The following is a 19823-nucleotide window of genomic DNA, read 5'->3' as shown; positions in this document are numbered from 1 at the left end:
TTGTTACCAAGACCCTGCTATGCTCCAACCACTTTTAAGTTACATTATCAGCATGAACACCAAGTTAGATGCTACAGCAGCAGTAGAGTGTCACAGGGATGAAGACTTCATCAAAACAAACCCAAACCACGAATTTCAGGAGAAGATGCAATTGGCAATTTAAGAATTAAAATCTGTTCTCATTGAAAACGGTCTTTTAAAAGAGAAAACTATCTAACATCAGCTATTAATAAAGAATTCTCCTCACACTACACCATAAAAATACCCAGTGACACCCATAAAGAATTAAAAAATCCAACCCTTGAACTGGGCCCTGGATATCTGAAATAACTAGGACGCAAAAAATGCACCCTGTGAAATGCAACTTCTTTATTCCTGGGACCTTCACCCCCTCCGGATTACTGAATATCTCCTGAGCAATACCTCGATCCGCACAACACTTGAGGCACATACTTAAGGTTATGGAATCTCAGCCACTCATTCCTAGACCCTAGAGCAAAAGCAAAGTAATTATTTTAAGCTGACTTATCTTAATAAACACCATGACCTCTGTAAAAGTTTAGGTCAGGATTTTCAGGCGTGACTGGTGATTTCTGAGAACCTAACATGAGACATCCCCTAAAACCAGAGCACAAACCACTCTCAGCAAGTCAGACAGCTGCTTTACGGAGACTTACCTTGCTGCATTTAAGAAGGCATTAAGTATCAGCTGATGCCTGAAAACCTTGGCTTGATTTTTACATTCCACGAAGGAATGTGCATACTAACGTGCGTGCTGTAGGAACAGCCCAACAAAATTGCTCCTGCTAGTGCTGCACACCAGCCTCGGGTGGCAAAGGAGCAAGAGGGTGCCCGTGGTCCTGCCTTTCCTACACGGCTCACCCTGGTAACCAGGGACGTGGCCAAGCAATGCGAGAACCCACGGGACGAGGACCCACACCCAACCATCTGCTAAAAGCAACGTTTTCACCCGCGGAATTAAAAGCTCATTTTTCTTCAAAGACAGGCAGCCCACAAGGCCCTGTTCGAGGAGGGCTGTGGGAGCCGTGATGGATTTGCAGGGGATTCGAGCAAGTCTGAGGAGCGAGTGAGCTGAGCCCAACACACACCCCCCCAGCTCTTCTTTCAGGACTGCAACTCCACTCCCTTGTTGTTTTGTGCTGACAGGATTCCCACCACCCGTGTCACAAGCTGAGCCAGCTCTTTTGTCTGCCGGCTTGTTCTACAATTATTTACTTGGCTGTCTGGGACTGAACAGAGCAGGGCTTCATCTCGCTGGTAGTTTCCATCTTTCTGCCATCTTCATGCAGCATACCTCCCAGGCAATCTTAGCCTTACGTCTTCAAGATACGTTTTTCCCCAAGAACATCACAATCCACACTTGAAAGAAGAAACAGAAGTGACTTTTTCCTCCCTCTTCCACAAGCAACAGCCATTACGCATACCACAAATACTCCCAGAGCAGAGCTAGCTGGAAGCAGTGTATACTGACCAGTTATTAGCCTCCATCTTAACCAAAGCTAAAAAAAAAAAAGACAAGTTCAGGAATCATTTCGAAACAAACTGGAGAACACAGGCACTTGTGCATTTGATCCTGTATTTTTTTAAATCCATTTTAGGCAAATACAAAAGAAAAAGCCCAGTATCTATAAAGTATGCATTTAAAATGAAAAATTCAAGCCAGGCTTGCAGGAGGGCAGCGTGCTACCATTTAGCATATAGAATTATGTGGACAGCCCACTGTTGCACACACATCCCCCCCACTTTGGTGTCACGCCAGCTAACAGTTCCTCTCTGCCCCCCCGTTTATTCCTGCCTTCACACAGTCCCCGCTCACCACCCCTGATATACCACAGTTAAATTTTTACTCCCTGGTATGCAGGCTCCGCTGGTGAATGCAAACAAGTTTGATCTGCAATATTTACCCTACTCAAGGTGAATCTACTGCACCAGCATCACTAACGTTGGGCACCCCAGTACGGCCTTTTGAGCACGCTATAGTACCTTAATCACATCTGACTAGGAAGAGAAGCCGTGCCTCGCTGGGGCAGACCGTCTAGCCCAGTTCTCTATCTTCAACAACAGTATTTCAGGACAACATGTGAACCTGGCACTTTCTGCCATACTTTCCCACCATCCAGAACTGCTGTAGCACAGCACATCCCTGATCTTCCTTTATAATCCATTCCTTAACTTGATGCCAGGAATTTCTCTAATTCCTGTCTTTACTGTTGCACTGTCTCCCTCCCCAGATTACTTTAACACAGCAGTGAGAGGGTTTTTCTTTCAGTTTTGCTTCCCAGTGAAGCTTTGTGCATTCTGGCTTCCAGAATAAATTGGCCTGAAACCAGACAAAGCTGCAATCTACTACCAAAATACTCAATTACTGCCAAAACGGGCCAAAGTAACTGGATCAGTGTTAGTGCACAGTGTGCCAATTGTAAAATAGTATTTTATTTTTTTTTTTTGCTGTTTGCATCAGCTAAGACCAGCCCTGGCATGCTAATGGTCATGGGTCTTCCCAGAACAGGGCAAATGACCTAGGAATCAAGCCTATTAATTCAGTAAGATTCACAGGACTCTCACAAGATAAGCAAGGATTGCAAGGAAGCACAATGACATACTTGTTAGCACTGGGCAAGCTAGAAAAAAAAAACCACCACTGACTAAGGCTAAGTTTGTTGGTATTTTTAGAAAGTGATCACCTAACACCACAGTCCTGCCTGCTCTTCTCCACCCAGAGACCTGAAAGAGGAAGTTTCCACCAGTCACTCCAGTAAATTCTGAAGCAATTTCTTCAGCGACCAGCCCCTGACCGACATACTCACCTCATTTCCCTACAACAGCTTGAGCAACTCCTTTTTTCAACCCAACCCCTCTTGAGAAGCAAGCGCAGAGAAAACACAGCAGCAACTGGTTGCCTGCTGCAACCCATCCACCAGGGCTGCTTCACCAGCATGTTTTACAGCACCAATGGTCACAAACACCATTAACCTCGCAATTTGGAGGAGTTCCTGCCACCTGCATTGGTGTAGAACCACCAAACTGGTACAGTTTTGTAGGAGCCTACAGGTCACACTGAATGGAATGGAAGTAGTAAAGCTTGCTGAGCTTTAGCAGTTCCTCCTCAAAATGCTGCCTGTGACAGCATAAAATGAATCACCTCCTGCATGCACCCAACAGCTAAGGGGAGAGACTGCCCTGAGTGCCCTCATCAAACTTTCAAACACCTACAGTTCACCAGCTACCACCAAGCAGCTCCAGCTTTGTTACTTCACAGGATTTACAGGAGGGAAGGAAAAAACAGCTCTGGTTTTGGCCATATAAGGTTTCTTAGCTCAAAGAACTCAATCTGAAGCAAAACCTAACCCTCTTCACACTCAGGCTGACATCTGTAGAAAAGGACAATCGAGTCCAATTTTTTTTTCTTTATTTAAACTGTGCAGCCCTTTGGCTCAGTTTCAACACACAAATGCTGTAAATGTCTCTGAAAGTCTGCTCAAGCTAGAGCTGTTAACAGCACAGCACACAAGTGCTACATTAGCTGAAATACCCACTTACAACAAAGGAAAGAATTCTTGATCCTCTGGTATTTATCTACAAGGAGTAGTAATTCTTCATTCAAACACAGAATTAGCCAAGCAGCAGTAAGGTAGCTCCTTCCTTCCCACACACAAAACAGCTCTGCTTACTCACAGGATCAGTGGCAGGACACACACTCTCCCCTGCCCACAGCACCAACCAGAAACCCAGCCCAAGTCGTTGCATCCCGGAGTTCTTACACAAAGGGGTTACAGATGTCATGTGAAATAACTTCAGGGAGACATTAGCAGGCAAGTGTCTGCACCAAAAATAAATATAACACCAGCCTGTTCCATTCTCAATGGCACAGCAGCAGTGAGAGAAAAGATAAAGGAGTCGAAGATCAAACCTCTGCCTCTCCATAAAGGCTCTTACAGATTGGGGTTTCTATATCATGAGCTGGAAATCTGTATCTGTAAAGCAAATCAAGTTCTTGTGAATTTTTTTTATAAAAGAATAAACCTGGAAGATTACACCAAGGAAGCATCGCTCTGCACATGCCCAGTTCCTGCACCCTTTCCAAAGCACTTGCAAGCAGGGAGTGCTTGTAACAGGACACTGGGCTAAAGAAATCCTCGGTCTGACTGAATATGGTCATTCTCACACAGAAGGAACTAATGGTAACACTGACCTGTTTGAGCTGCTCGTCCAACCGCCAGCTCTGGCGTCCAGACGGGGAACCGGAATACGGTTGCTTAGTAGTGTCTTTACCCTGTTCTTCTTTGCCCTGCTGTCCCCGCTGGTGCCCCGACACTGGAAGAGGATTCGAGGTAGAGGCCACTCTTTGGTTGTGATGGGTAACTTTGGGAGCGTGAAAATATTTCAGAGCAGAGCAGGTTTCTTTGCCAGTCACATCAGCACCATCCTCAAGATCTCCACCTTCCAAACCCCCTTCTTCCTCCTCTTCTTCATCTTCCTCCTCTTCTTCATCCTCCTCTTCCTCTTCTGGTTCTGAATTCATGCTGCTCTGATCAAAAGCCCGCGTAGCTCCGGCTGCAGGTGGGCCTCTGGCCAAGGGACCGACAGCAGATCCTCCCGAAGCCCTGCCAGATGTGGCTGCTAGGACAGCCTGCTGCACAGCCAGCTGCTGAGTGTAGAGCAGCTGGGCTTCTCTCATCTGCCTCTGCTGTCTCTCCCTGGAATCCATCTGCAGAGGCGTTTGCTGCTTCTGCTGCTGCTTCTGCAGCTGCTCGACCACAGCTTCCAGCTTCATCCCGCCGTTCGCATGGCTGGGAAAAGAGCGGGGCGTTTTTGACTTTATCTGGCAGGGTTCAAGCCCCGACCTTGGGAGACTGACAGAATCTGAAAGATAGACAAATATTTGTCTGTATGAATATAAAATGCTTTCATCTTTTCCCCAGGAAGAGGATAAATAGAGTGCAAAGCCAATACTCTTTCCTGTGCAGGAGACCGTGAAACAATCAGCTTCATGTTTAACAGCCTCAGGCTCAAACTTGCATTCAATTTTCAGACTGTTTAATTGTATTTTCAAGCTGAACACATTTGCTATAACCTCAGTTTCATATACCCCAAAGACAGCATCTGAAATGCCTTTGTCCGCTGTCCCAACAGTTCAGTTTTTTGTCAGAATCCTTCCACGCTTCCTAAATCATCACTTTTGAAATGTTAGGTTTAACAACCAGGGTTTGGTGCTTCTGAAAACACTACCTTAAAAGGAGATAGCCAGGACAAGCTTGACCATATTTCTGTTAAAAAACAGGCAGGAATTTATTGCACACCAGTTATCTCTCAATTCTTTTATGCTTTCATCACCTTACTAAATTCTTTACATTTTATACGTCTGTCTTAAAAGAACAACTATATTTAGCCCTTAATTTTCCCAAGGAGAGTGAGACAAGAGTAAAGCAAAGACCACTGCAGCCTGAAACAGGCTGCTGAGCACCGAGCAACTCCTGCCTCTGGTTCCCAGAGCTGCCAGTTTATCTCAAGCGCTGGCCGTGGCCTCCCTTCGATTTTCCCAGCTGAAGGACCCCAGAACTTTTTCCTAGCTCTCCATTTTGACGTGCAGCAAGCCCCTGCTGAGCCAGCACTAGCCTCCTCTGGAGCAAAGACCAACAGAGCAGACTGTGGCTGGAAACACGGTACAGATCTACAGCGAATCCTGGAAAGACAACTACACCCCAACTACTAAAAACACCGTGTGTATTTTGGACTGTGTGTCACAAACTGGACCTGCTGACAAAGACAGTCCTCCTAAGCTTTATTTTTTTAATGTAGAAAAGATGCTTAAGGAGATCTCCCTTGCTGCCCTTCAAGGTTCATTGATATCAAAATACAGTCAGCTTAGAGAAACAAAGGAAAGGCCACCTACAAACAAGCAAAGGAGTCTCCTGGCCACCTCCCACCACCCTGTTTACAACCAGCACGGTGCTATTCAAGCCATATACTTGAAAAAAAGAGACTATTTTGCTAACAGCCATTTCCAAACAGACACAGTTCTGCTCTAAAACAACAAATAACCTACCAGATAGCTGTTTTAAAAGCAAAAGGCAACTTCCAGTATCCCCAGCGCAACTCCAAGTCTTCCTCTAAGGCGGTCAGACCGCGTCTCTCTCTCGTACAAAGTGCCTGCAAGCTACTGTGCCCAACTCATTTTCCCTCTGCAAACTAAGTAACAACCCATCACCAAAATGAAAAGCCTTGCCCACGTATTTGCATTTTTATCTAGCAGGCAGCACTTTAGCTTGCAAATGAAACAATATAAAGTGGATTAGGGGTTTGAATGTCAGGAGCAATAATGCATTACCTGCCAGCTGAAAAAGAGTCTTAGGCTCCTCAGGAAGGCACAATACACCATCTGGCCTTGCTCCACACACACACACACTCCTCCAGTAAAGCAACAATGAACCGGTGCGGCTGTTGCAAGCAGCAACCATAAACCAGGCTGGGTGTCAGAGAACCTCCAGCCCACACCTTGCTGTCTATTGTTGCACCTGAGGCACAGCAAGGTGTCACCTTCTCCTGCCCGGGGGACATTCAGCAGGGCGTGGAGTTAATACACGCAGTTAATACACGCCTCAGGTACGTTAACGATAATAAATGACCCGATACTCGGCGAACACGTCGAGCAAACACACCTCGGGTGCAGCAACACGCTGGTATGCGGCACCCGCGTTATTTCCCCGAGTCCAGGTACAATAGCGTGTGACAGGTTGCGGCAGGATTTATGTGCAGCTGCGGAAGGTTTTCATCAGAGCCCAGAACGAGCCTCCCAAGAGATGAATTTTGGATACAGCAAACATCGATGTTATTGTGGCAAGGCAGCCAACTTTACGGTGAGTTTTAGGTCAATGAGATACATTATTCATAACAAATAAGTCACAATATCACGACACAGTTTAAGAGAAGAGCTGCAACCAGACTAATAACATTAAACCACTCAGGTTTTAACATCCATTTGGCCCCTCAGCATGTATATTTGCTTAGTTTCAGTGTCTCTCCTAACCAAGGCAGTGAAAGGACTGGTTTAACCTTCAGGTCCTTACGCACCAGCCTTTGGGTGACTTTTAATTCCTGGGAGAGCCCTTTTTAATTAAAAAGCCTCTTGATATGCCTTTTTAACGAGCTCTATTTACAGCGGAACAGGGAAAACGCCTGCCTCTGTGCTGGGAAAGAGGGTTTCCAAGCAGAAACCACCTGAAAGAGTTAAAGCGTGAGAGGAGCCGCCGAGACCAGCCCTGAGGAAGGGAAAGGGCTCCGGGGATGGTAAACAACTCCACCAACACCCCCTCCCCGCCCCGCACGGTTTTACCGGAGCCCTCCCGTACCCCATAACCCCCCCTAAGCCACCAACAACCCCCCCGCAAAGGGGACCTACCCGAGCAAGGGCGGCTGTACCCGCTCCCCCGGCCCCACCCACCCGGTGAGCTCCAACCCACCCCCTCCCGCTTCGCTACCGGCCCCCGGTGCAGGCCTGACCCCCAGGGTACCCCCACCCTCCTCAGCTCCCCCGGTACCACCCACCCCCCCCTACCGAGGCGAAGGGGGCCGTTACCTCCCGCAGGCCCCGGGAGCGGGTCGCTGCCGGCCCGTGCGCGGCCGCCTGGGCTCCGCCCGCAGCACAACCCCCTTCCTTCCCCCCACCACCGGCCCCTCCTCGGCCCGGCCGGAAGCGGGGCGGCGGGGCCTAGCAACGGAAGCGCCCGCCCCACTTCCGCCTACCGCCCCAGCAACGATCGCCCCGCCCCCGGCGGGCCCGGGAGCCAATTAAATAGCGGAGAGAGAGGCGGCTTCCGGTTCCGGAGGGCATATAAAGGGCGGGCGCGGGCCGGCGCGGGGCAGCCGCTGAGGAGGCGCTGTGCGGGGTGTGAGGGAGCGCGCGCAGGTGAGGGCCGAGGCGGCGGCTGCGGTGGGACCCCCCCCCCCCAGTCTCCTGGGGGGGGGGTTAGGGGTCCCCACTGTCCCTTTGAGTCCTTGGGAGGAGGGTGGGAAGTACTTTATGTCGGGGCTCTTCTTCCTTCCCTCAGGTCTGGGGTGAAGGGCAGGGGGGGTGTGGGGGGATGCACTCAGGCCCCTGGGCAGGTGGAGGGAAGGGTCTGTGCGTGTTCTTTAATTGTCTTCTCAGGGGCTGCATCTGTGTGTGTTTTGAGGGGGAGTAAATAGGTATTCTGGCTCCCTGGTGTCCTTACTGAAGCTCTGTGGGGCAAGCTTTTGAGGCTCCTCAGGATCCCTCCTGCAACACTGTTGTTGGGGTTCCCTACCATCTCAATGCTTTTCAGTTCTGTAGTGTGTGGGGGACAAGTGTTAGGGCTCCTTGATGTTCCTCCTCCCTTCCATCTGAGGAGGAACTCTGTGACACTTCTCTGTCTCTGCTCATCTCAGGTCAGCATGGCAGATGAGGAGGTCACTGCCTTGGTAGTGGACCAAGCATGTCTCTGGCATGCACAAGGCAGGCTTTGCAGGGCATGATGCTCCCTGTGCTGTGTTTCCCTCCATTGTGGGGTGTCCCCGGCATTAGGGTGTCATGGTGGGCATAGGGCAGAAGGACAGCTACGTGGCGGATGAGGCCCAGAGTAAGAGGGGCATCCTCACCCTGAAGTACCCCATCATCACCAAGTAGGATGACATGGAGAAGATCTGGCACCACACCTTCTACAGTGAGCAGTGTGTTGCTCCAGAGGAGAACCCTGTCCTGCTCACTGAGGCCCCCCTGAACCCCAAGGCCAACGGGGAGAAGATGACCTAGATCATGTTTGAGACCTTCAACACCCCAGCTATGTACATAGCCATCCAAGCTGTGCTGTCTATTTATGCCTCTGGCTGCACCACTGGCATCGTCATGGACTCTGTCACCCACACTGTGCCCATCTATGAAGGCTACGCGCTGCCCCACACTATCCTGCCTCTGGACTTGGCTGGCTGCGACCTGACTGACTACCTCATGAGGACATTCAATGGAGTGGGGCTACAGCTTCACCACCACAGCTGAGAGAGAGATTGTGTGGGACATCAAGGAGAAGCTCTGCTATGTTGCTCTGGACTTTGAGCAGGAGATGGCCACAACTGCTTCCTCCTCCTCCCTGGAGAAGAGCTATGAGCTGCCAGAGGGGCAGGTGATCACCATTGGGAATGAGCGATTCCGATGCCCTGAGGCCATCTTCCAGCCTTCCTTCCTGGGCATGGAGTCCTGTGGCATCCATGAGACCACCCTCAACTCCATCATGAAGTGCGATGTGCGCATCTGGAAGGACCTCTGTGCCAACACTGTGCTGCCTGGGGGTACTACAGTGTACCCTGGCATTGGTGACAGGATGCAGGAGGAAATCACGGCCCTGGCACCCAGCACCATGAAGATCAAGATTATTGCCCTACCTGAGTGTAAATACTTGCTCTGGACTGGGGGCTCCATCCTGGCATCGCTCTCCACCTTCCAGCAGCTGTGGATCAGCAACCAGGAGGCCCTCCTTGCCAGGTCTACCTCCTTCCACCTTGGACAACGGCGGTTCAACGGCGGTTCAACGGCGGTTCAACGGCGGTTCAACGGCGGTTCAACGGCGGTTCAACGGCGGTTCAACGGCGGTTCAACGGCGGTTCAACGGCGGTTCAACGGCGGTTCAACGGCGGTTCAACGGCGGTTCAACGGCGGTTCAACGGCGGTTCAACGGCGGTTCAACGGCGGTTCAACTTGTTAGTTGAGGTACTGAGGAGCGATGTGTATTTTAATGGCCTGTTAGGCTGTAGTTGTCCTCCTCGTGGCTCCTTGGGGCTTGGAAGTAGATGGTGGGTTGTTCACTTTGTAACACTGGTGGGATGACACTAAAGGTAGACTTGTCACCTTTAGATTTGTCACAACTGGCTCCTTTGTAGGAAAACAAATAAAACTTCTTAGGCTTAAAAACTACAAGAGGTTATTTTGCTTACTTTCAGGGTGGGCTCTTGGTCTCCTTGCTACAAAGAATTATTGTGTAATACCTGGTTTTGGACTTAAACCTGCCCTGTAGCTGCCTGTTTAACTTTCATGGTAACTCAGCTTTTTTTAGAATGCGAACAGCTCTTCTTGTCAAAAAGTTTGGGTGAGCAGTGGAGTGGAGGCCTCTCCTTTTTTGGGAGAGGACATGAAGCAGCAGATAGTGCTGGAGCTTGCACAGCTCGGGGGGAGCTGGTCCCTCCTGCTCTAGGAGGTGGTTTACAGGAGCTCCTTGCCCATGGGGAAGGCTGGGCGGCCGCCGCTTAATTAAAGATCATTAATTGGAAGGCAGCGGGCCGAGAGCTCCCGCTGGCAGAGCCGCCGCACTGAGCAGTGCGCTCTTCCCGCCGCCCTCCCTCTTTTAAACCCTCCGCCGGCTGCCTATTGGCTCGCTCCGGTTGGTCATCCTGCGGCCAGCCAATCGGCAGCTTCCCCACCCCTTGGAACCGCCTTGCTTTGCACACCGCCTCCCCCGGCGGACTGCGTTTCCCAGGGTGCACCGCGCCTCCGGCCCGCCCTCCCGCTTCTGGGGACACAGGTAGAGCGGAGCTGAGGGAGCCGCTGCGGCGGGTACCGGGCCGGGACCGCGTCTGGGGGGTCCCTAGGGCGGCTGGCACTGCTGCGAGCCGTCGCCGAGCGGCCGCGGGTGCCTTGCCCCACATTCTCCGCTCTGCTCCGCCGTCTCCGTACCGGGAAACGGGGGTTTCAGGGGCTGGAGCCGGGCCTAGGGGATGTGCCTGCCCGGAGACGCGGGCCGGGCCTTGCTCTTGGCTTCTTTTCTTCCTCGGCTGAGTGTTGAGGCTGGCGGGGGTGTTTCTGCCTTCCCCGTAGCTTCAGATACAGCTTAAGACTGAGGTAGGAACCTAGAAAGCAAGTGTGTTGGTCAGGCCTCCTGTTAGTGTCCTGTGTGCTCCCCAGCAAGGGTGAGGCCTGTGGGTTTATAAGGCGTCTGCTTGGGGGAGAGTCTTACTTTGGTTTGTTTTCCTCCTTTTCCAGAGCTTTGTGGGTCTTAGGTTGGCTTTCTGACCGTTGGCTCTGTTCAGTGAGAAGGCTGAGATGTCCCTGCCGGAGTGGCACATTGCGGTGAAGCTGGCAGATCAGCCGCTGGCTCCCAAATCCATCTTACGTTTGCCGGAGACAGGGCTGGGAGAATGCCCGCCCAGTGGGTGCAACATCTCATACCTCAAACAGCTCATCACCAGCAAACTGCAGGAGTTAGTCCCAGACCCTGAGCTCATCGGTAGGTGCCTGTGTGCGTCGTGTCAGAGCCCTACCCCGCGGGGCCACCCTCTGCCCTTGCTGTGGCCGGGGCATAAACATCCTAGTTAGTGATTTTGGGCTGGTGGGGAGGCTTGGCACAACCAGAGAGCACGGCATGGGGGATCAAAGCTGGCTTCAGAGACTCTGCTATGCTGCAGCAGTCTTAGTTTGTTCCCCGTTTGCTTGGGATCCCAGTGCTCCTACAGTGTTAGGGCCCTTGTTAAGAAATTTTTTTCCTTGCTAACACCAATGTGGCCTTGTGAGATCCCTTAGGAGAACTGAGAGAGAGGTTGGCTCTTCTAAAGGAGGTGGCAGAGTCATGTGTGAATCTCAGCTCCCTGATTTCCCTGTGTTATGGAGTCCTTGTGCTGCTGACTTGCTGAAGCAGCTGTGCAGGCAGAGCAATAACCCCCAGGCAGTCCTCAGTTCTGAAAGACCCCAGGCCCTTTCTGAGTGTGCTGTAGATAATTATCTTTAGATATTTCTCTCTCCTAGATCTGATCTACTGTGGCCGTAAGCTGCGGGATGACCAGACACTTGATTTTTATGGCATCCACTCTGGCTCCACTGTGTATGTCCTGCGCAAGTCCTGGCCTGAGCCTGATCAGAAACCAGGTGGGGAGAAGACTGTGGGTTACCACTTAGATCTCCTTGGGATGTGTTTGGTGTGGGTCTCTTGTGACTGAGGAACAGTTTCATTTGTGATTTATTTCTGGGAGGCTGATGGGAGGTTTGGAGGAGGAATTGATCGATGTGTTTATTTGGGAGCTCTCCACCTCTAACAGCAGCAAATGGGTGTTATGTTTTCTAGCTGATGGGAGAGTCAAGGAATGAGCTATGTAATGTGGAGAGTATCTTTTCCTTAATTGACTGTGACTAATTTAGAGTGTTGCCAAAGAAGCAGGAACAAAACAACTAGTTACTCAGCTTGAGGGATGAGCAGGCTTGTGTGTGTTCCTAGACTGCCTGACTGTAGGATAAGATGGGTTAGTTTAGAGTTGTTACTTTAATACAGCTCCTTTGGTACATGTAGGAGGATAAATCTGTGTATTTTTGTATGTCTGGAAGCTGGGAGTGCAGGTACTTGTTATGCTGCGGCAACTCTACTGAGACATTCACAGTCATTAGTCTGTACCCTTCCTCTCTGGAGCAGTTGAACCCAGGTGAATTCAAGAATCACCACTGCTAGTGCAGTGTGGAAGTCCCAGGGGCATGTGAAATGGCTAGTAAAGCTGACAGGGAGAACTGTGTTTTGTTTTGTTGTTTTTCCTCACTCAGAGCCTGTGGATAAGGTGGCAGCAGTACGGGAGTTCCAGGTCCTTCACAGTGCCCTGCACAGCAGTCCTGCCTACAGAGATGCAGTGAGTGGGGCTTTGTACTGTGCTGTCTCGGTGTCTTCTGTCTGTCCCCTCTCTGTAAAGGGAGTCCTTGAGTGGAGCCTTGTTGTCTGATGCTGCTGATCTGCTCTGATTTATCTGGCAGGTCTTCAAAATGCTGGGGAACAAGGAGTCGCTGGATCAGATCATTGTAGCTACTCCTGGCCTCAGCAGTGACCCTGTTGCTTTGGGTGAGTCCAGATGTGATTCAGAGGATCTGAGGGAAGCCAAATAAGGATGGTCAGTGTTTAATTCCTGACACAGGTGTCCTGGTTTCAGGGGATAAAATTTATAGAATCAAGTTTCTGTTAGATTTTTGTCTCAGTTTGTGGCCAGCCATGGTGATCAGGGCCCTTAGCTGCTAAACCCAGGGCAGCTGCCCCAGGCTGGCCCACAGGTGTATTCTATGGCATTAACATAAAGTTCATTACAAAAGGGGAGGAGCAGGGCTCTTTTTGCTCCCCTCTCTTCTAGCCTCCCTTTCTCTCATTCCCAATGATTGGTATTCCTGGAACAACCAGCTGCAGCTCTGTAGCTAAGTATAATTTTGTGTGTTTTGTGTTATCTTTGATATTGGTTTACCTGATTTTATTAAATCTGTTCAACTTTAACCCATGAGTCTCCCTCCTTTTCCGAATTCCCTTCCTCGGTTGGGGAAGGGACATTGGGTGAGAGAAAAGCTGTTATTGTTTAGCCCTGGGTGCTAAACAAAGACAACAGGGAAGGGAGAGTTCTCCTGCTCTGGAGAAAGTGTCTTTTTCGGTTCCTTTGTGGAGTGTAAGAGTTGGTGCCTGCTCAGGAGTCAGGGTAAAGTTTGGGGATGGGTGCTGGCTTCAAAAGGGTTAGGGAACGTGGAGCCTGAAGGAGAGCAGTGGGGATGGATGCTTTTTCCCTGCTGCAAAGTGTTCCAAAAATGTTCATTCAATGTAACGTGTTTGTTCTGGCCCTGGAAGTCACTAGCCTTTTTGGCACATTGGTGGAATACGGGATGCAGTTGTAACCTCTTGCAGCAAGCAGCTGGCTGGGGTGAGCTGGGTGCCAGATTGGATCCTGCCCTTAAGGTAGAGTTGTCTGTGGGATCTGCTGGGAGAGGCCCATCCCGTGGATGTGTGGCTGTGATCGAGAGTCTCTCCAGGAAGACACGAAAGCCTTGGGAGAGAACAATAATAAAAGTATTTATGGTGACTGCTAGTGACTCAATTCCTGAAAAACAATTAATTCTTTTGGTTTTTCCCATGGCCCTTGTTTGACTGGCTCCTGTTCCTTGCATCCTGTCTCTTCCTCGTCGTGTTTCCTGGTCCCTCCCAGGAGTCCTACAGGACAAGGATCTCTTTTCAGTGTTTGCAGACCCCAACATGCTGGACAAGTAAGTCCACGTAAGCTGGTGCAGTGACTAAGCAATGCCTTTGTGGCCCTGTTGCGTAGACAGCTTCTCTCTGGGTGGGAAAGAGAGTTCTGCTTCTGCCTGTCAATACAGATACACCAGGCCAGAGATTCAGGAGAGGACTCTTTTTTCCTCAACAGCAGGAAAAAGGGAACTAATACTTTGGTACCCATCTACCTCTGCTATTGGATTAAGCTAAAGGATATTAGTGGGAAATGGGGCTGTTATCACAGCCAGGTTGTAGCTTCAAATCCTGATCTGGTTGCTCACAGCAGAGTTGCTCCCATGAGAGCATAGGGGAGATGTACACAATGGGAGGGTCAACAGGGGATCAAGAAGCAGCCTCAGCTTCTCTGGTTGTGTAGAGCGAGGTGGGGAGGTGTTTGCTGGACAGCCAAAGGCAGTGTCTGAGGTGGTGTTGGCGCAGCCTGTGGGGATGGCTCTGCTGTGAGTTCTTTGCCGATATCAAGCTGCTCATTTCTTGGTTTCCTTGTGTATGTGATTCATTTTTCCACTCTTGCTCTCCAGGCTCATTCCAGCTCATCCCGCACTTGTGAACGCCATTGTTCTTGTTCAGCACTCAGTGGCTGGCAGCACCCCTCTCCCAGCCCCAGAGACGTCCTCCCAAGGCATGTCCTCTGGCTCCTACCGGGACATGCCAGGTACGTTCAGCCACATGGATAAGTGGGGAACCTGCAGAGATGATGTGCTGCAGGATTTGTAGACAAATCTGTGCTGTACTGACACGGTCATCCCCAGGCTGGAAGGAAAAGAGGTTTGGGTTCCTGAGCTAGAAACATGCGCTGTGGTTTGATAGATTTTGCACTGTGTGAGACTTGTCTGGGGCAGTTTGGCCTTGGGGCCTCTCCCAACCAAGCGTGTATAATGACTGTTGGTAGCAGAGTGCTGTGGCCTCTGTTTAGTGCAAATGATGGGCCTGACCTGTCTTCCACTGACCTGCTGCATGGGAACTTGTTGGTGCTGAGGCCTCTGTCCTAACCAGTGCGTTAGCTGGGGCTGAGCCTTGGCTGCATGGCCAAGGACTCCACAGGATCCTCATCTGGTGCCTAATTCCTGCCAGCACCCAGTTTTTGGTATCTATTGATTCTCATTCTGTTGCAGGTGGCTTTCTCTTTGAAGGTCTCTCTGATGATGAAGATGACTTCCACCAGGTAGGTGTCCAGGTCAGGTGGAATGGCTGTTTGGGACTTGCAATATGGCTTTAACTTGTTGCCTTTAAAGACTCCAAAGGTTTTCTCTCTTCCTGTCTCATGAGCTGTTCTGGCTCCCAGGGGTATTGTGGAGACAAATGTATTTATCATGGTGTGCTTTGATGCACTTTGTGTTAGGATTTTCTTGAGTGCTGAGGCAGGGTCACAACAGAAGGGTGCAGAAGCACAACTTGGAGTAGCACTTGCTACTTGGAGTGAACACCTTCATAGCCAAACTGATGCAGAGAGAGAGTTGTGCACAGATGAGCATGGCTGAGAAGCATGGGAGTGTTGATCCTTGCCCTTCTATAATGTAGGGAGGTTTTCCTCTCCAAAAGACAAATTATTTTGTAAGAGAAATTGCATATTTAGGCCAAAAAAGTGCCTATCAACAGCTAATTGTTTTGTTACAGGTTAATAACACTTTGTTTTTAAGCTGATGGATGATCTATTAAAAGGTTTACTGCCAGTTTCCACAGCTTTGATGTCTTCGTTTAGCACCTGGGGCCAAACAATAAGTTTTTCTCTCACCCAATATCCCTTTCCCAACTAAGGAAGGAAATTGGGAAAAAGAGGGAGACTCAGGGGTTAAAATTAAACAGATTTAATAAAATAAACTAATATATATGCTAACACAAAACACACAAAATTATACTTAGCTACAGGTTGCAGCAAGTTGTCCAGGAATAGCAATTGTTAGCAATGAGGAAAAAGGGGAGGCCAGAAGAGAGGAGAGCAAAAACAGCCTGCCCCTCCCCCCAAGCTCTCCCTTTTATAGTGAACTTGATGTTACTGCTATAGAACACACCTGTGGGCCAGCCTGGGGCAGCTGCCCTGCATTTAACTGCTAATGGCCCTGATCACCATGGCTGGCCACACACTAAAACAAAATCCTGATGAAACCAGGACATTTGTAAAAGCTGTTTGTGGGGAAAAAAGCACATCTGATTTGGTCGTATTTATTTTCCAAAAGTTCTGCACTTGAGTTTCAAGTGTTGTAGGAAAAGGATCCCTAGGAATAGCACAAGAGCCAGATTTTCCTGGGACATGGACACCAGCATACAACTACCTGAAGGGAGGTTGTAGTGAAGTGGGAGTCGGCCTCTTCTCCTGGGCAAGTAGCAATAGGACAAGAGGACACAGCCTCAAGCTTCGCCAGGGGAGGTTCAGGTTGGACATTAGGAAGCATTTCTTCTCAGCAAGGGTCATTAGCCATTGGAAGGGGCTGCCCAGGGAGGTGGTGGAGTCACCATCTCTGGAGGTGTTTAAGAAAAGCCTGGACATGGCACTTAGTGCCCTGGTCTAGTTGACATGTTGGTGTCATGGCAATGGTTGGACTCGATGATCCCAGAGGTCTCTTCCAACCTGGTTGATTCTGTGAACATCAGGTGTTTTTTTCCCCTTCATGCAGAGCACAAGATCTACACCCTCCAGCAGCACTTCTGGTTCCCGCCCAGCTTCCCTTGGCTACGCTGGTGCTGCTGGACCCCGGCCCATCACCCAGAGCGAGCTGGCGACTGCGCTGGCACTGGCGAGCACCCCGGAGAGCAGCTCCCACACACCTACCCCTGGCACCCAGGTACAGCGGCAGCGCAGCAGCTAGGGAGATACTCCTGGGCCATAAATCCATTGCTTGACTGAGCACAAGCCCTGCTTAGGTCTGGGAGCCCTCGCTGGTTTATTTTCTTATGGCTGGGGTCTCCTCCCTGTGGGCTTGGGGATGATAGTGGGGGTGCAGCAGGCATTGCCCTGTGGCTCTGGTTCCTGTGACAAGTGTTCTACTGATCCATATACAACTTATTTCCTCCTAGGGACACTCCTCTGGGACCTCCCCGATGTCATCCAGTGTACAGTCAGGAACACCCATCACCAATGACCTCTTCAGCCAGGCCTTACAGCATGCCCTGCAGGCCTCGGGGCAGCCCAGCCTGCAGGTCAGTGTCGCAGCCTTGTCGGGAGCCTGTGGAAGCCCCATATCACATCGAGTGTTGCAGGGGGGAGGTGGTTCTTCCAGCTGCCTCCTGTGGCAGTACATTAAGCTAAAAGTGGCATCACTGGAGAAGTGGTGCTTGATAGACTGATGCAAAAGTACTAGGTGGAAGCGGGAGGGGTGGGCTGGTGGATTTGGGGAGTTTGCAGCAAGACTTTGAGCTTTCAGGATCTCTTTGTGCACTTAGTGTTGCACTGGTGGGCTAGAGAGGTGGGAGAATGCAAGCATGGAAGAGTGGGCTGTGGAGAAGGCTGTTTATGCTTGGACTCTTGCACCTACCCTTAGCTTTCTTGTTTCCTGTCTGTAGAGCCAGTGGCAACCACAGCTTCAGCAGCTGCGAGACATGGGCATACACGATGATGAGCTAAGTCTCCGAGCCCTGCAGGCCACTGGAGGGGACATTCAGGCTGCCCTGGAGCTCATCTTTGCTGGTGGGGCTCCTTAGCTTTTTGGGCAGGAGAGGCTGGACTGGGTGAGTTGCACAGAGGCAGCTGTGACATTCCTTGGTCTGGGACTTGACTCAAACTCTTCTCTGCACTGGTGTTACTCTCTCCAGCACGGAGCAGTTGGGGTGGCTGCTCCTTTCCTTGCAGGTGAGCAATGTGCTCCTGTTTGAGAGCACTGGCCATACTGAGGGCAGCTCTTCCAGCTCCAGTTAGCTCTCTCCAGCCTCCTTCTTCTGGCCACCAGAGATGAGACCTCAGAACTTTGTCCAGCACGGAGAAAGAGGTGGCTCTGTGCATTGGAGAGGTGTGGCACCTGTAGTTCTGCAGTCTTAGATCTGTTAACACATTCTCCTGCCTGTTGTTTCATTCCTGCTCACCTGACATGCCTCAGTCTTATTTTATTTTGCTGTTGTGGCCCCTCTGTGTTTGACTGTATTAAAAGGACTGTATTCACTTGCCTGTCGTTTGGGTTGTGATCTGTCCCGGGTTGTGTTCCAGGTCTGTGAGGCAATGTGCTCATTGCATGAAGGAAACCAGAGGAGATGCTTTGCCTGTTGTAGGACTGTTGGTGTTTCAGCAGAGGGCACTCCTCTTACAGAGCAAAGCGGGATCTGCTGGGAGAGCAGAGTTCGGGGTGTAGCTGACTTGCGTAGCCATCCTGCCCTGAGTTAGAGCAATACAAAAGAACTTTGTGCTACTGATCATCTCCAAGGAGGTGCTGCAGAGAAGCATCATGTCTCCTCCTTAGCAGAATCCTGTCTGTTCTCTAGCTGGTAGGGTCCTGCAAGCTGATGAGAACAAGGGTACAGGTGCAGGAGTTCATGGCCACCACAGGGTGACAGTAAAAAAAAAAAAAAAAAATTATAAGCCCAAGGGTTGAGGCAGTTGCCAAAGTGTCTTCAAATCCTGGGTGCCACATTCGAGGTGCCTAGGACCTGAGCTGCAAAGGCAATCAAAGGCATTTGCCTCTAATTGCAGTTAATGGGAAGTGAGAGAAGCCAGAACCAGAGCTGGCCTTGGCTTCACTCTGATTGTACCACTGAGATTAACAAGGCATGAAAATGGGAGCTGGTTTGCCTGAAATGCCACTGTGCATGACTAGGGAAGCTAAAATCAGCAAATGCTTTCCTACCTCCAGGCTGCCTGTGTTCCACTCTAATTCCTCTCCAAGCACTACGATCACTTGCTGATACAATCTCTGCTATCACCCAGCAGATACTGGATTGTTCTCTCCAGGGCAGCCCACTGATAGACTTTAATCCTGTCTAGAGGATTAAGTCTCTCAGGAGGGAGGGACTGTTGTTATTTTTCAATACATAGGAGATAAGATGTGATGGACATAAACGGCTTTCCTGACTTGATAACACCCTTCTGGGTTACTGCCCTTATTATCTGCTTTGAAAAACCAGATGATGGTTATGATTTTCTGCATATGAAAACTGATTAATTTGTTCCCATCCTTGGTGTTTTCACTCCTTCCTTTGCTGGGGGAGTGGATAGCATATGCACAGCATCCTCCCTTCCCCACTGTGGAGACAAGCCCTGCTGTCAGCCCTCAATCCTCCTGGGCTAGCTGGGGATTAGCTGTATCGCAGATGCTGCTGCCCAAAGCTGGAAAGGATTTGCGGGCTCTCACAGGCCTCAGGGCTAGCAGGACTTTCTCTGGGACCAGAGTGACTTGCTTGCTTTGCTGTACCATGTCACTTCTCAGGTTAGGCCGGCTTGGGGTTCTTGGTGTCCAAAATGGTATTTCTTTTCAGTCCAGACCTTGCTCCTATGATTTGATCCCTTTGTTGACCCATGTTTTGTATTAAGTGGTTTCTTCTGTTACAATGGCTATTTCTGCTTCTCCCTGTGTCCCCAGATAATTGGGAATTGCCTGGATGTTTTGTACGGAAAGAACTTTTTTACCATTTCTTTCACAAATGGTGTTACTTGGCTCGGAGAACCACATCAGACACATTCTCTGTCTGAACTGGTTACAGCAGAGAAGAACTTGGCACCAGCGTTGTTCACGAAGCGACTGATGCGTGCGCTTCGCTTCCCTCATCTCGCCTCTCTTTGGCTGCCTAGAATAGACGTGCTCAGCAACCAGGCAAATTTAGAGATGCAGGGATGGGAAGAGAGGCTCTGCCTGGCGCCTGCAG

The 19823-nt window shown here is 50.2% G+C and overlaps 2 protein-coding genes and 1 pseudogene across 5 annotated transcripts in view; 2 read left to right on the top strand and 1 right to left on the bottom strand.

Moving 5' to 3' along the window:
• The window catches only part of ARID3B (AT-rich interaction domain 3B), a 31233-nt gene extending 23555 nt beyond the window's left edge, over positions 1–7678 (bottom strand). For 2 of the 3 annotated variants that reach the window (XM_068410295.1, XM_068410297.1), the window contains exons 1-2: positions 7598–7678; positions 4214–4884 (exon numbers count right to left, since the gene is read on the bottom strand). In XM_068410295.1, the coding sequence (XP_068266396.1) occupies positions 4214–4795 (582 nt within the window). In that variant the 5' untranslated portion in view covers positions 4796–4884; positions 7598–7678. Of the gene's footprint in view, positions 1–4213; positions 4885–7576 lie in introns of all 3 variants that reach the window. The other variant, XM_068410296.1, reaches the window with a different exon arrangement.
• A 180-nt stretch (positions 7679–7858) lies between these two features.
• LOC137668443 (actin, cytoplasmic 1-like) lies at positions 7859–9946 on the top strand (annotated as a pseudogene).
• A 582-nt stretch (positions 9947–10528) lies between these two features.
• On the top strand, positions 10529–18115 carry UBL7 (ubiquitin like 7). Of its 2 annotated transcripts, none has more exons than XM_068410568.1 (11): positions 10529–10547; positions 11006–11249; positions 11765–11884; positions 12548–12630; positions 12752–12836; positions 13954–14011; positions 14558–14691; positions 15152–15201; positions 16652–16819; positions 17052–17174; positions 17538–18115. In XM_068410568.1, the coding sequence occupies exons 2-11, from the start codon at positions 11066–11068 to the stop codon at positions 17673–17675; spliced, it is 1143 nt and encodes a 380-aa protein (XP_068266669.1). In that variant the 5' UTR covers positions 10529–10547; positions 11006–11065; the 3' UTR covers positions 17676–18115. The 2 variants fall into 2 exon arrangements, with proteins under 2 accessions (XP_068266669.1, XP_068266668.1); XM_068410567.1 differs by having other exon boundaries at positions 10542–10864.
• Positions 18116–19823: the final 1708 nt, after the last annotated feature.

This window comes from Nyctibius grandis, chromosome 11, assembly GCF_013368605.1.
Source record: "Nyctibius grandis isolate bNycGra1 chromosome 11, bNycGra1.pri, whole genome shotgun sequence".
Lineage (NCBI taxonomy): Eukaryota > Metazoa > Chordata > Aves > Nyctibiiformes > Nyctibiidae > Nyctibius > Nyctibius grandis.
Note: the sequence above shows the minus strand (reverse complement) of the source record. Positions and strands in the feature narration are given on the sequence as shown.

Bases quoted from the DNA above. Each gene is read 5' to 3' on its own strand.
- UBL7 (XM_068410568.1), top strand. From the start codon at position 11,066: ATGTCCCTGCCGGAGTGGCACATTGCGGTGAAGCTGGCAGATCAGCCG. The intron at 11,250-11,764 runs GTAGGTGCCTGT...TCTCTCTCCTAG, and splicing joins CCCAGACCCTGAGCTCATCG to ATCTGATCTACTGTGGCCGT. The intron at 17,175-17,537 runs GTCAGTGTCGCA...TCCTGTCTGTAG, and splicing joins CGGGGCAGCCCAGCCTGCAG to AGCCAGTGGCAACCACAGCT.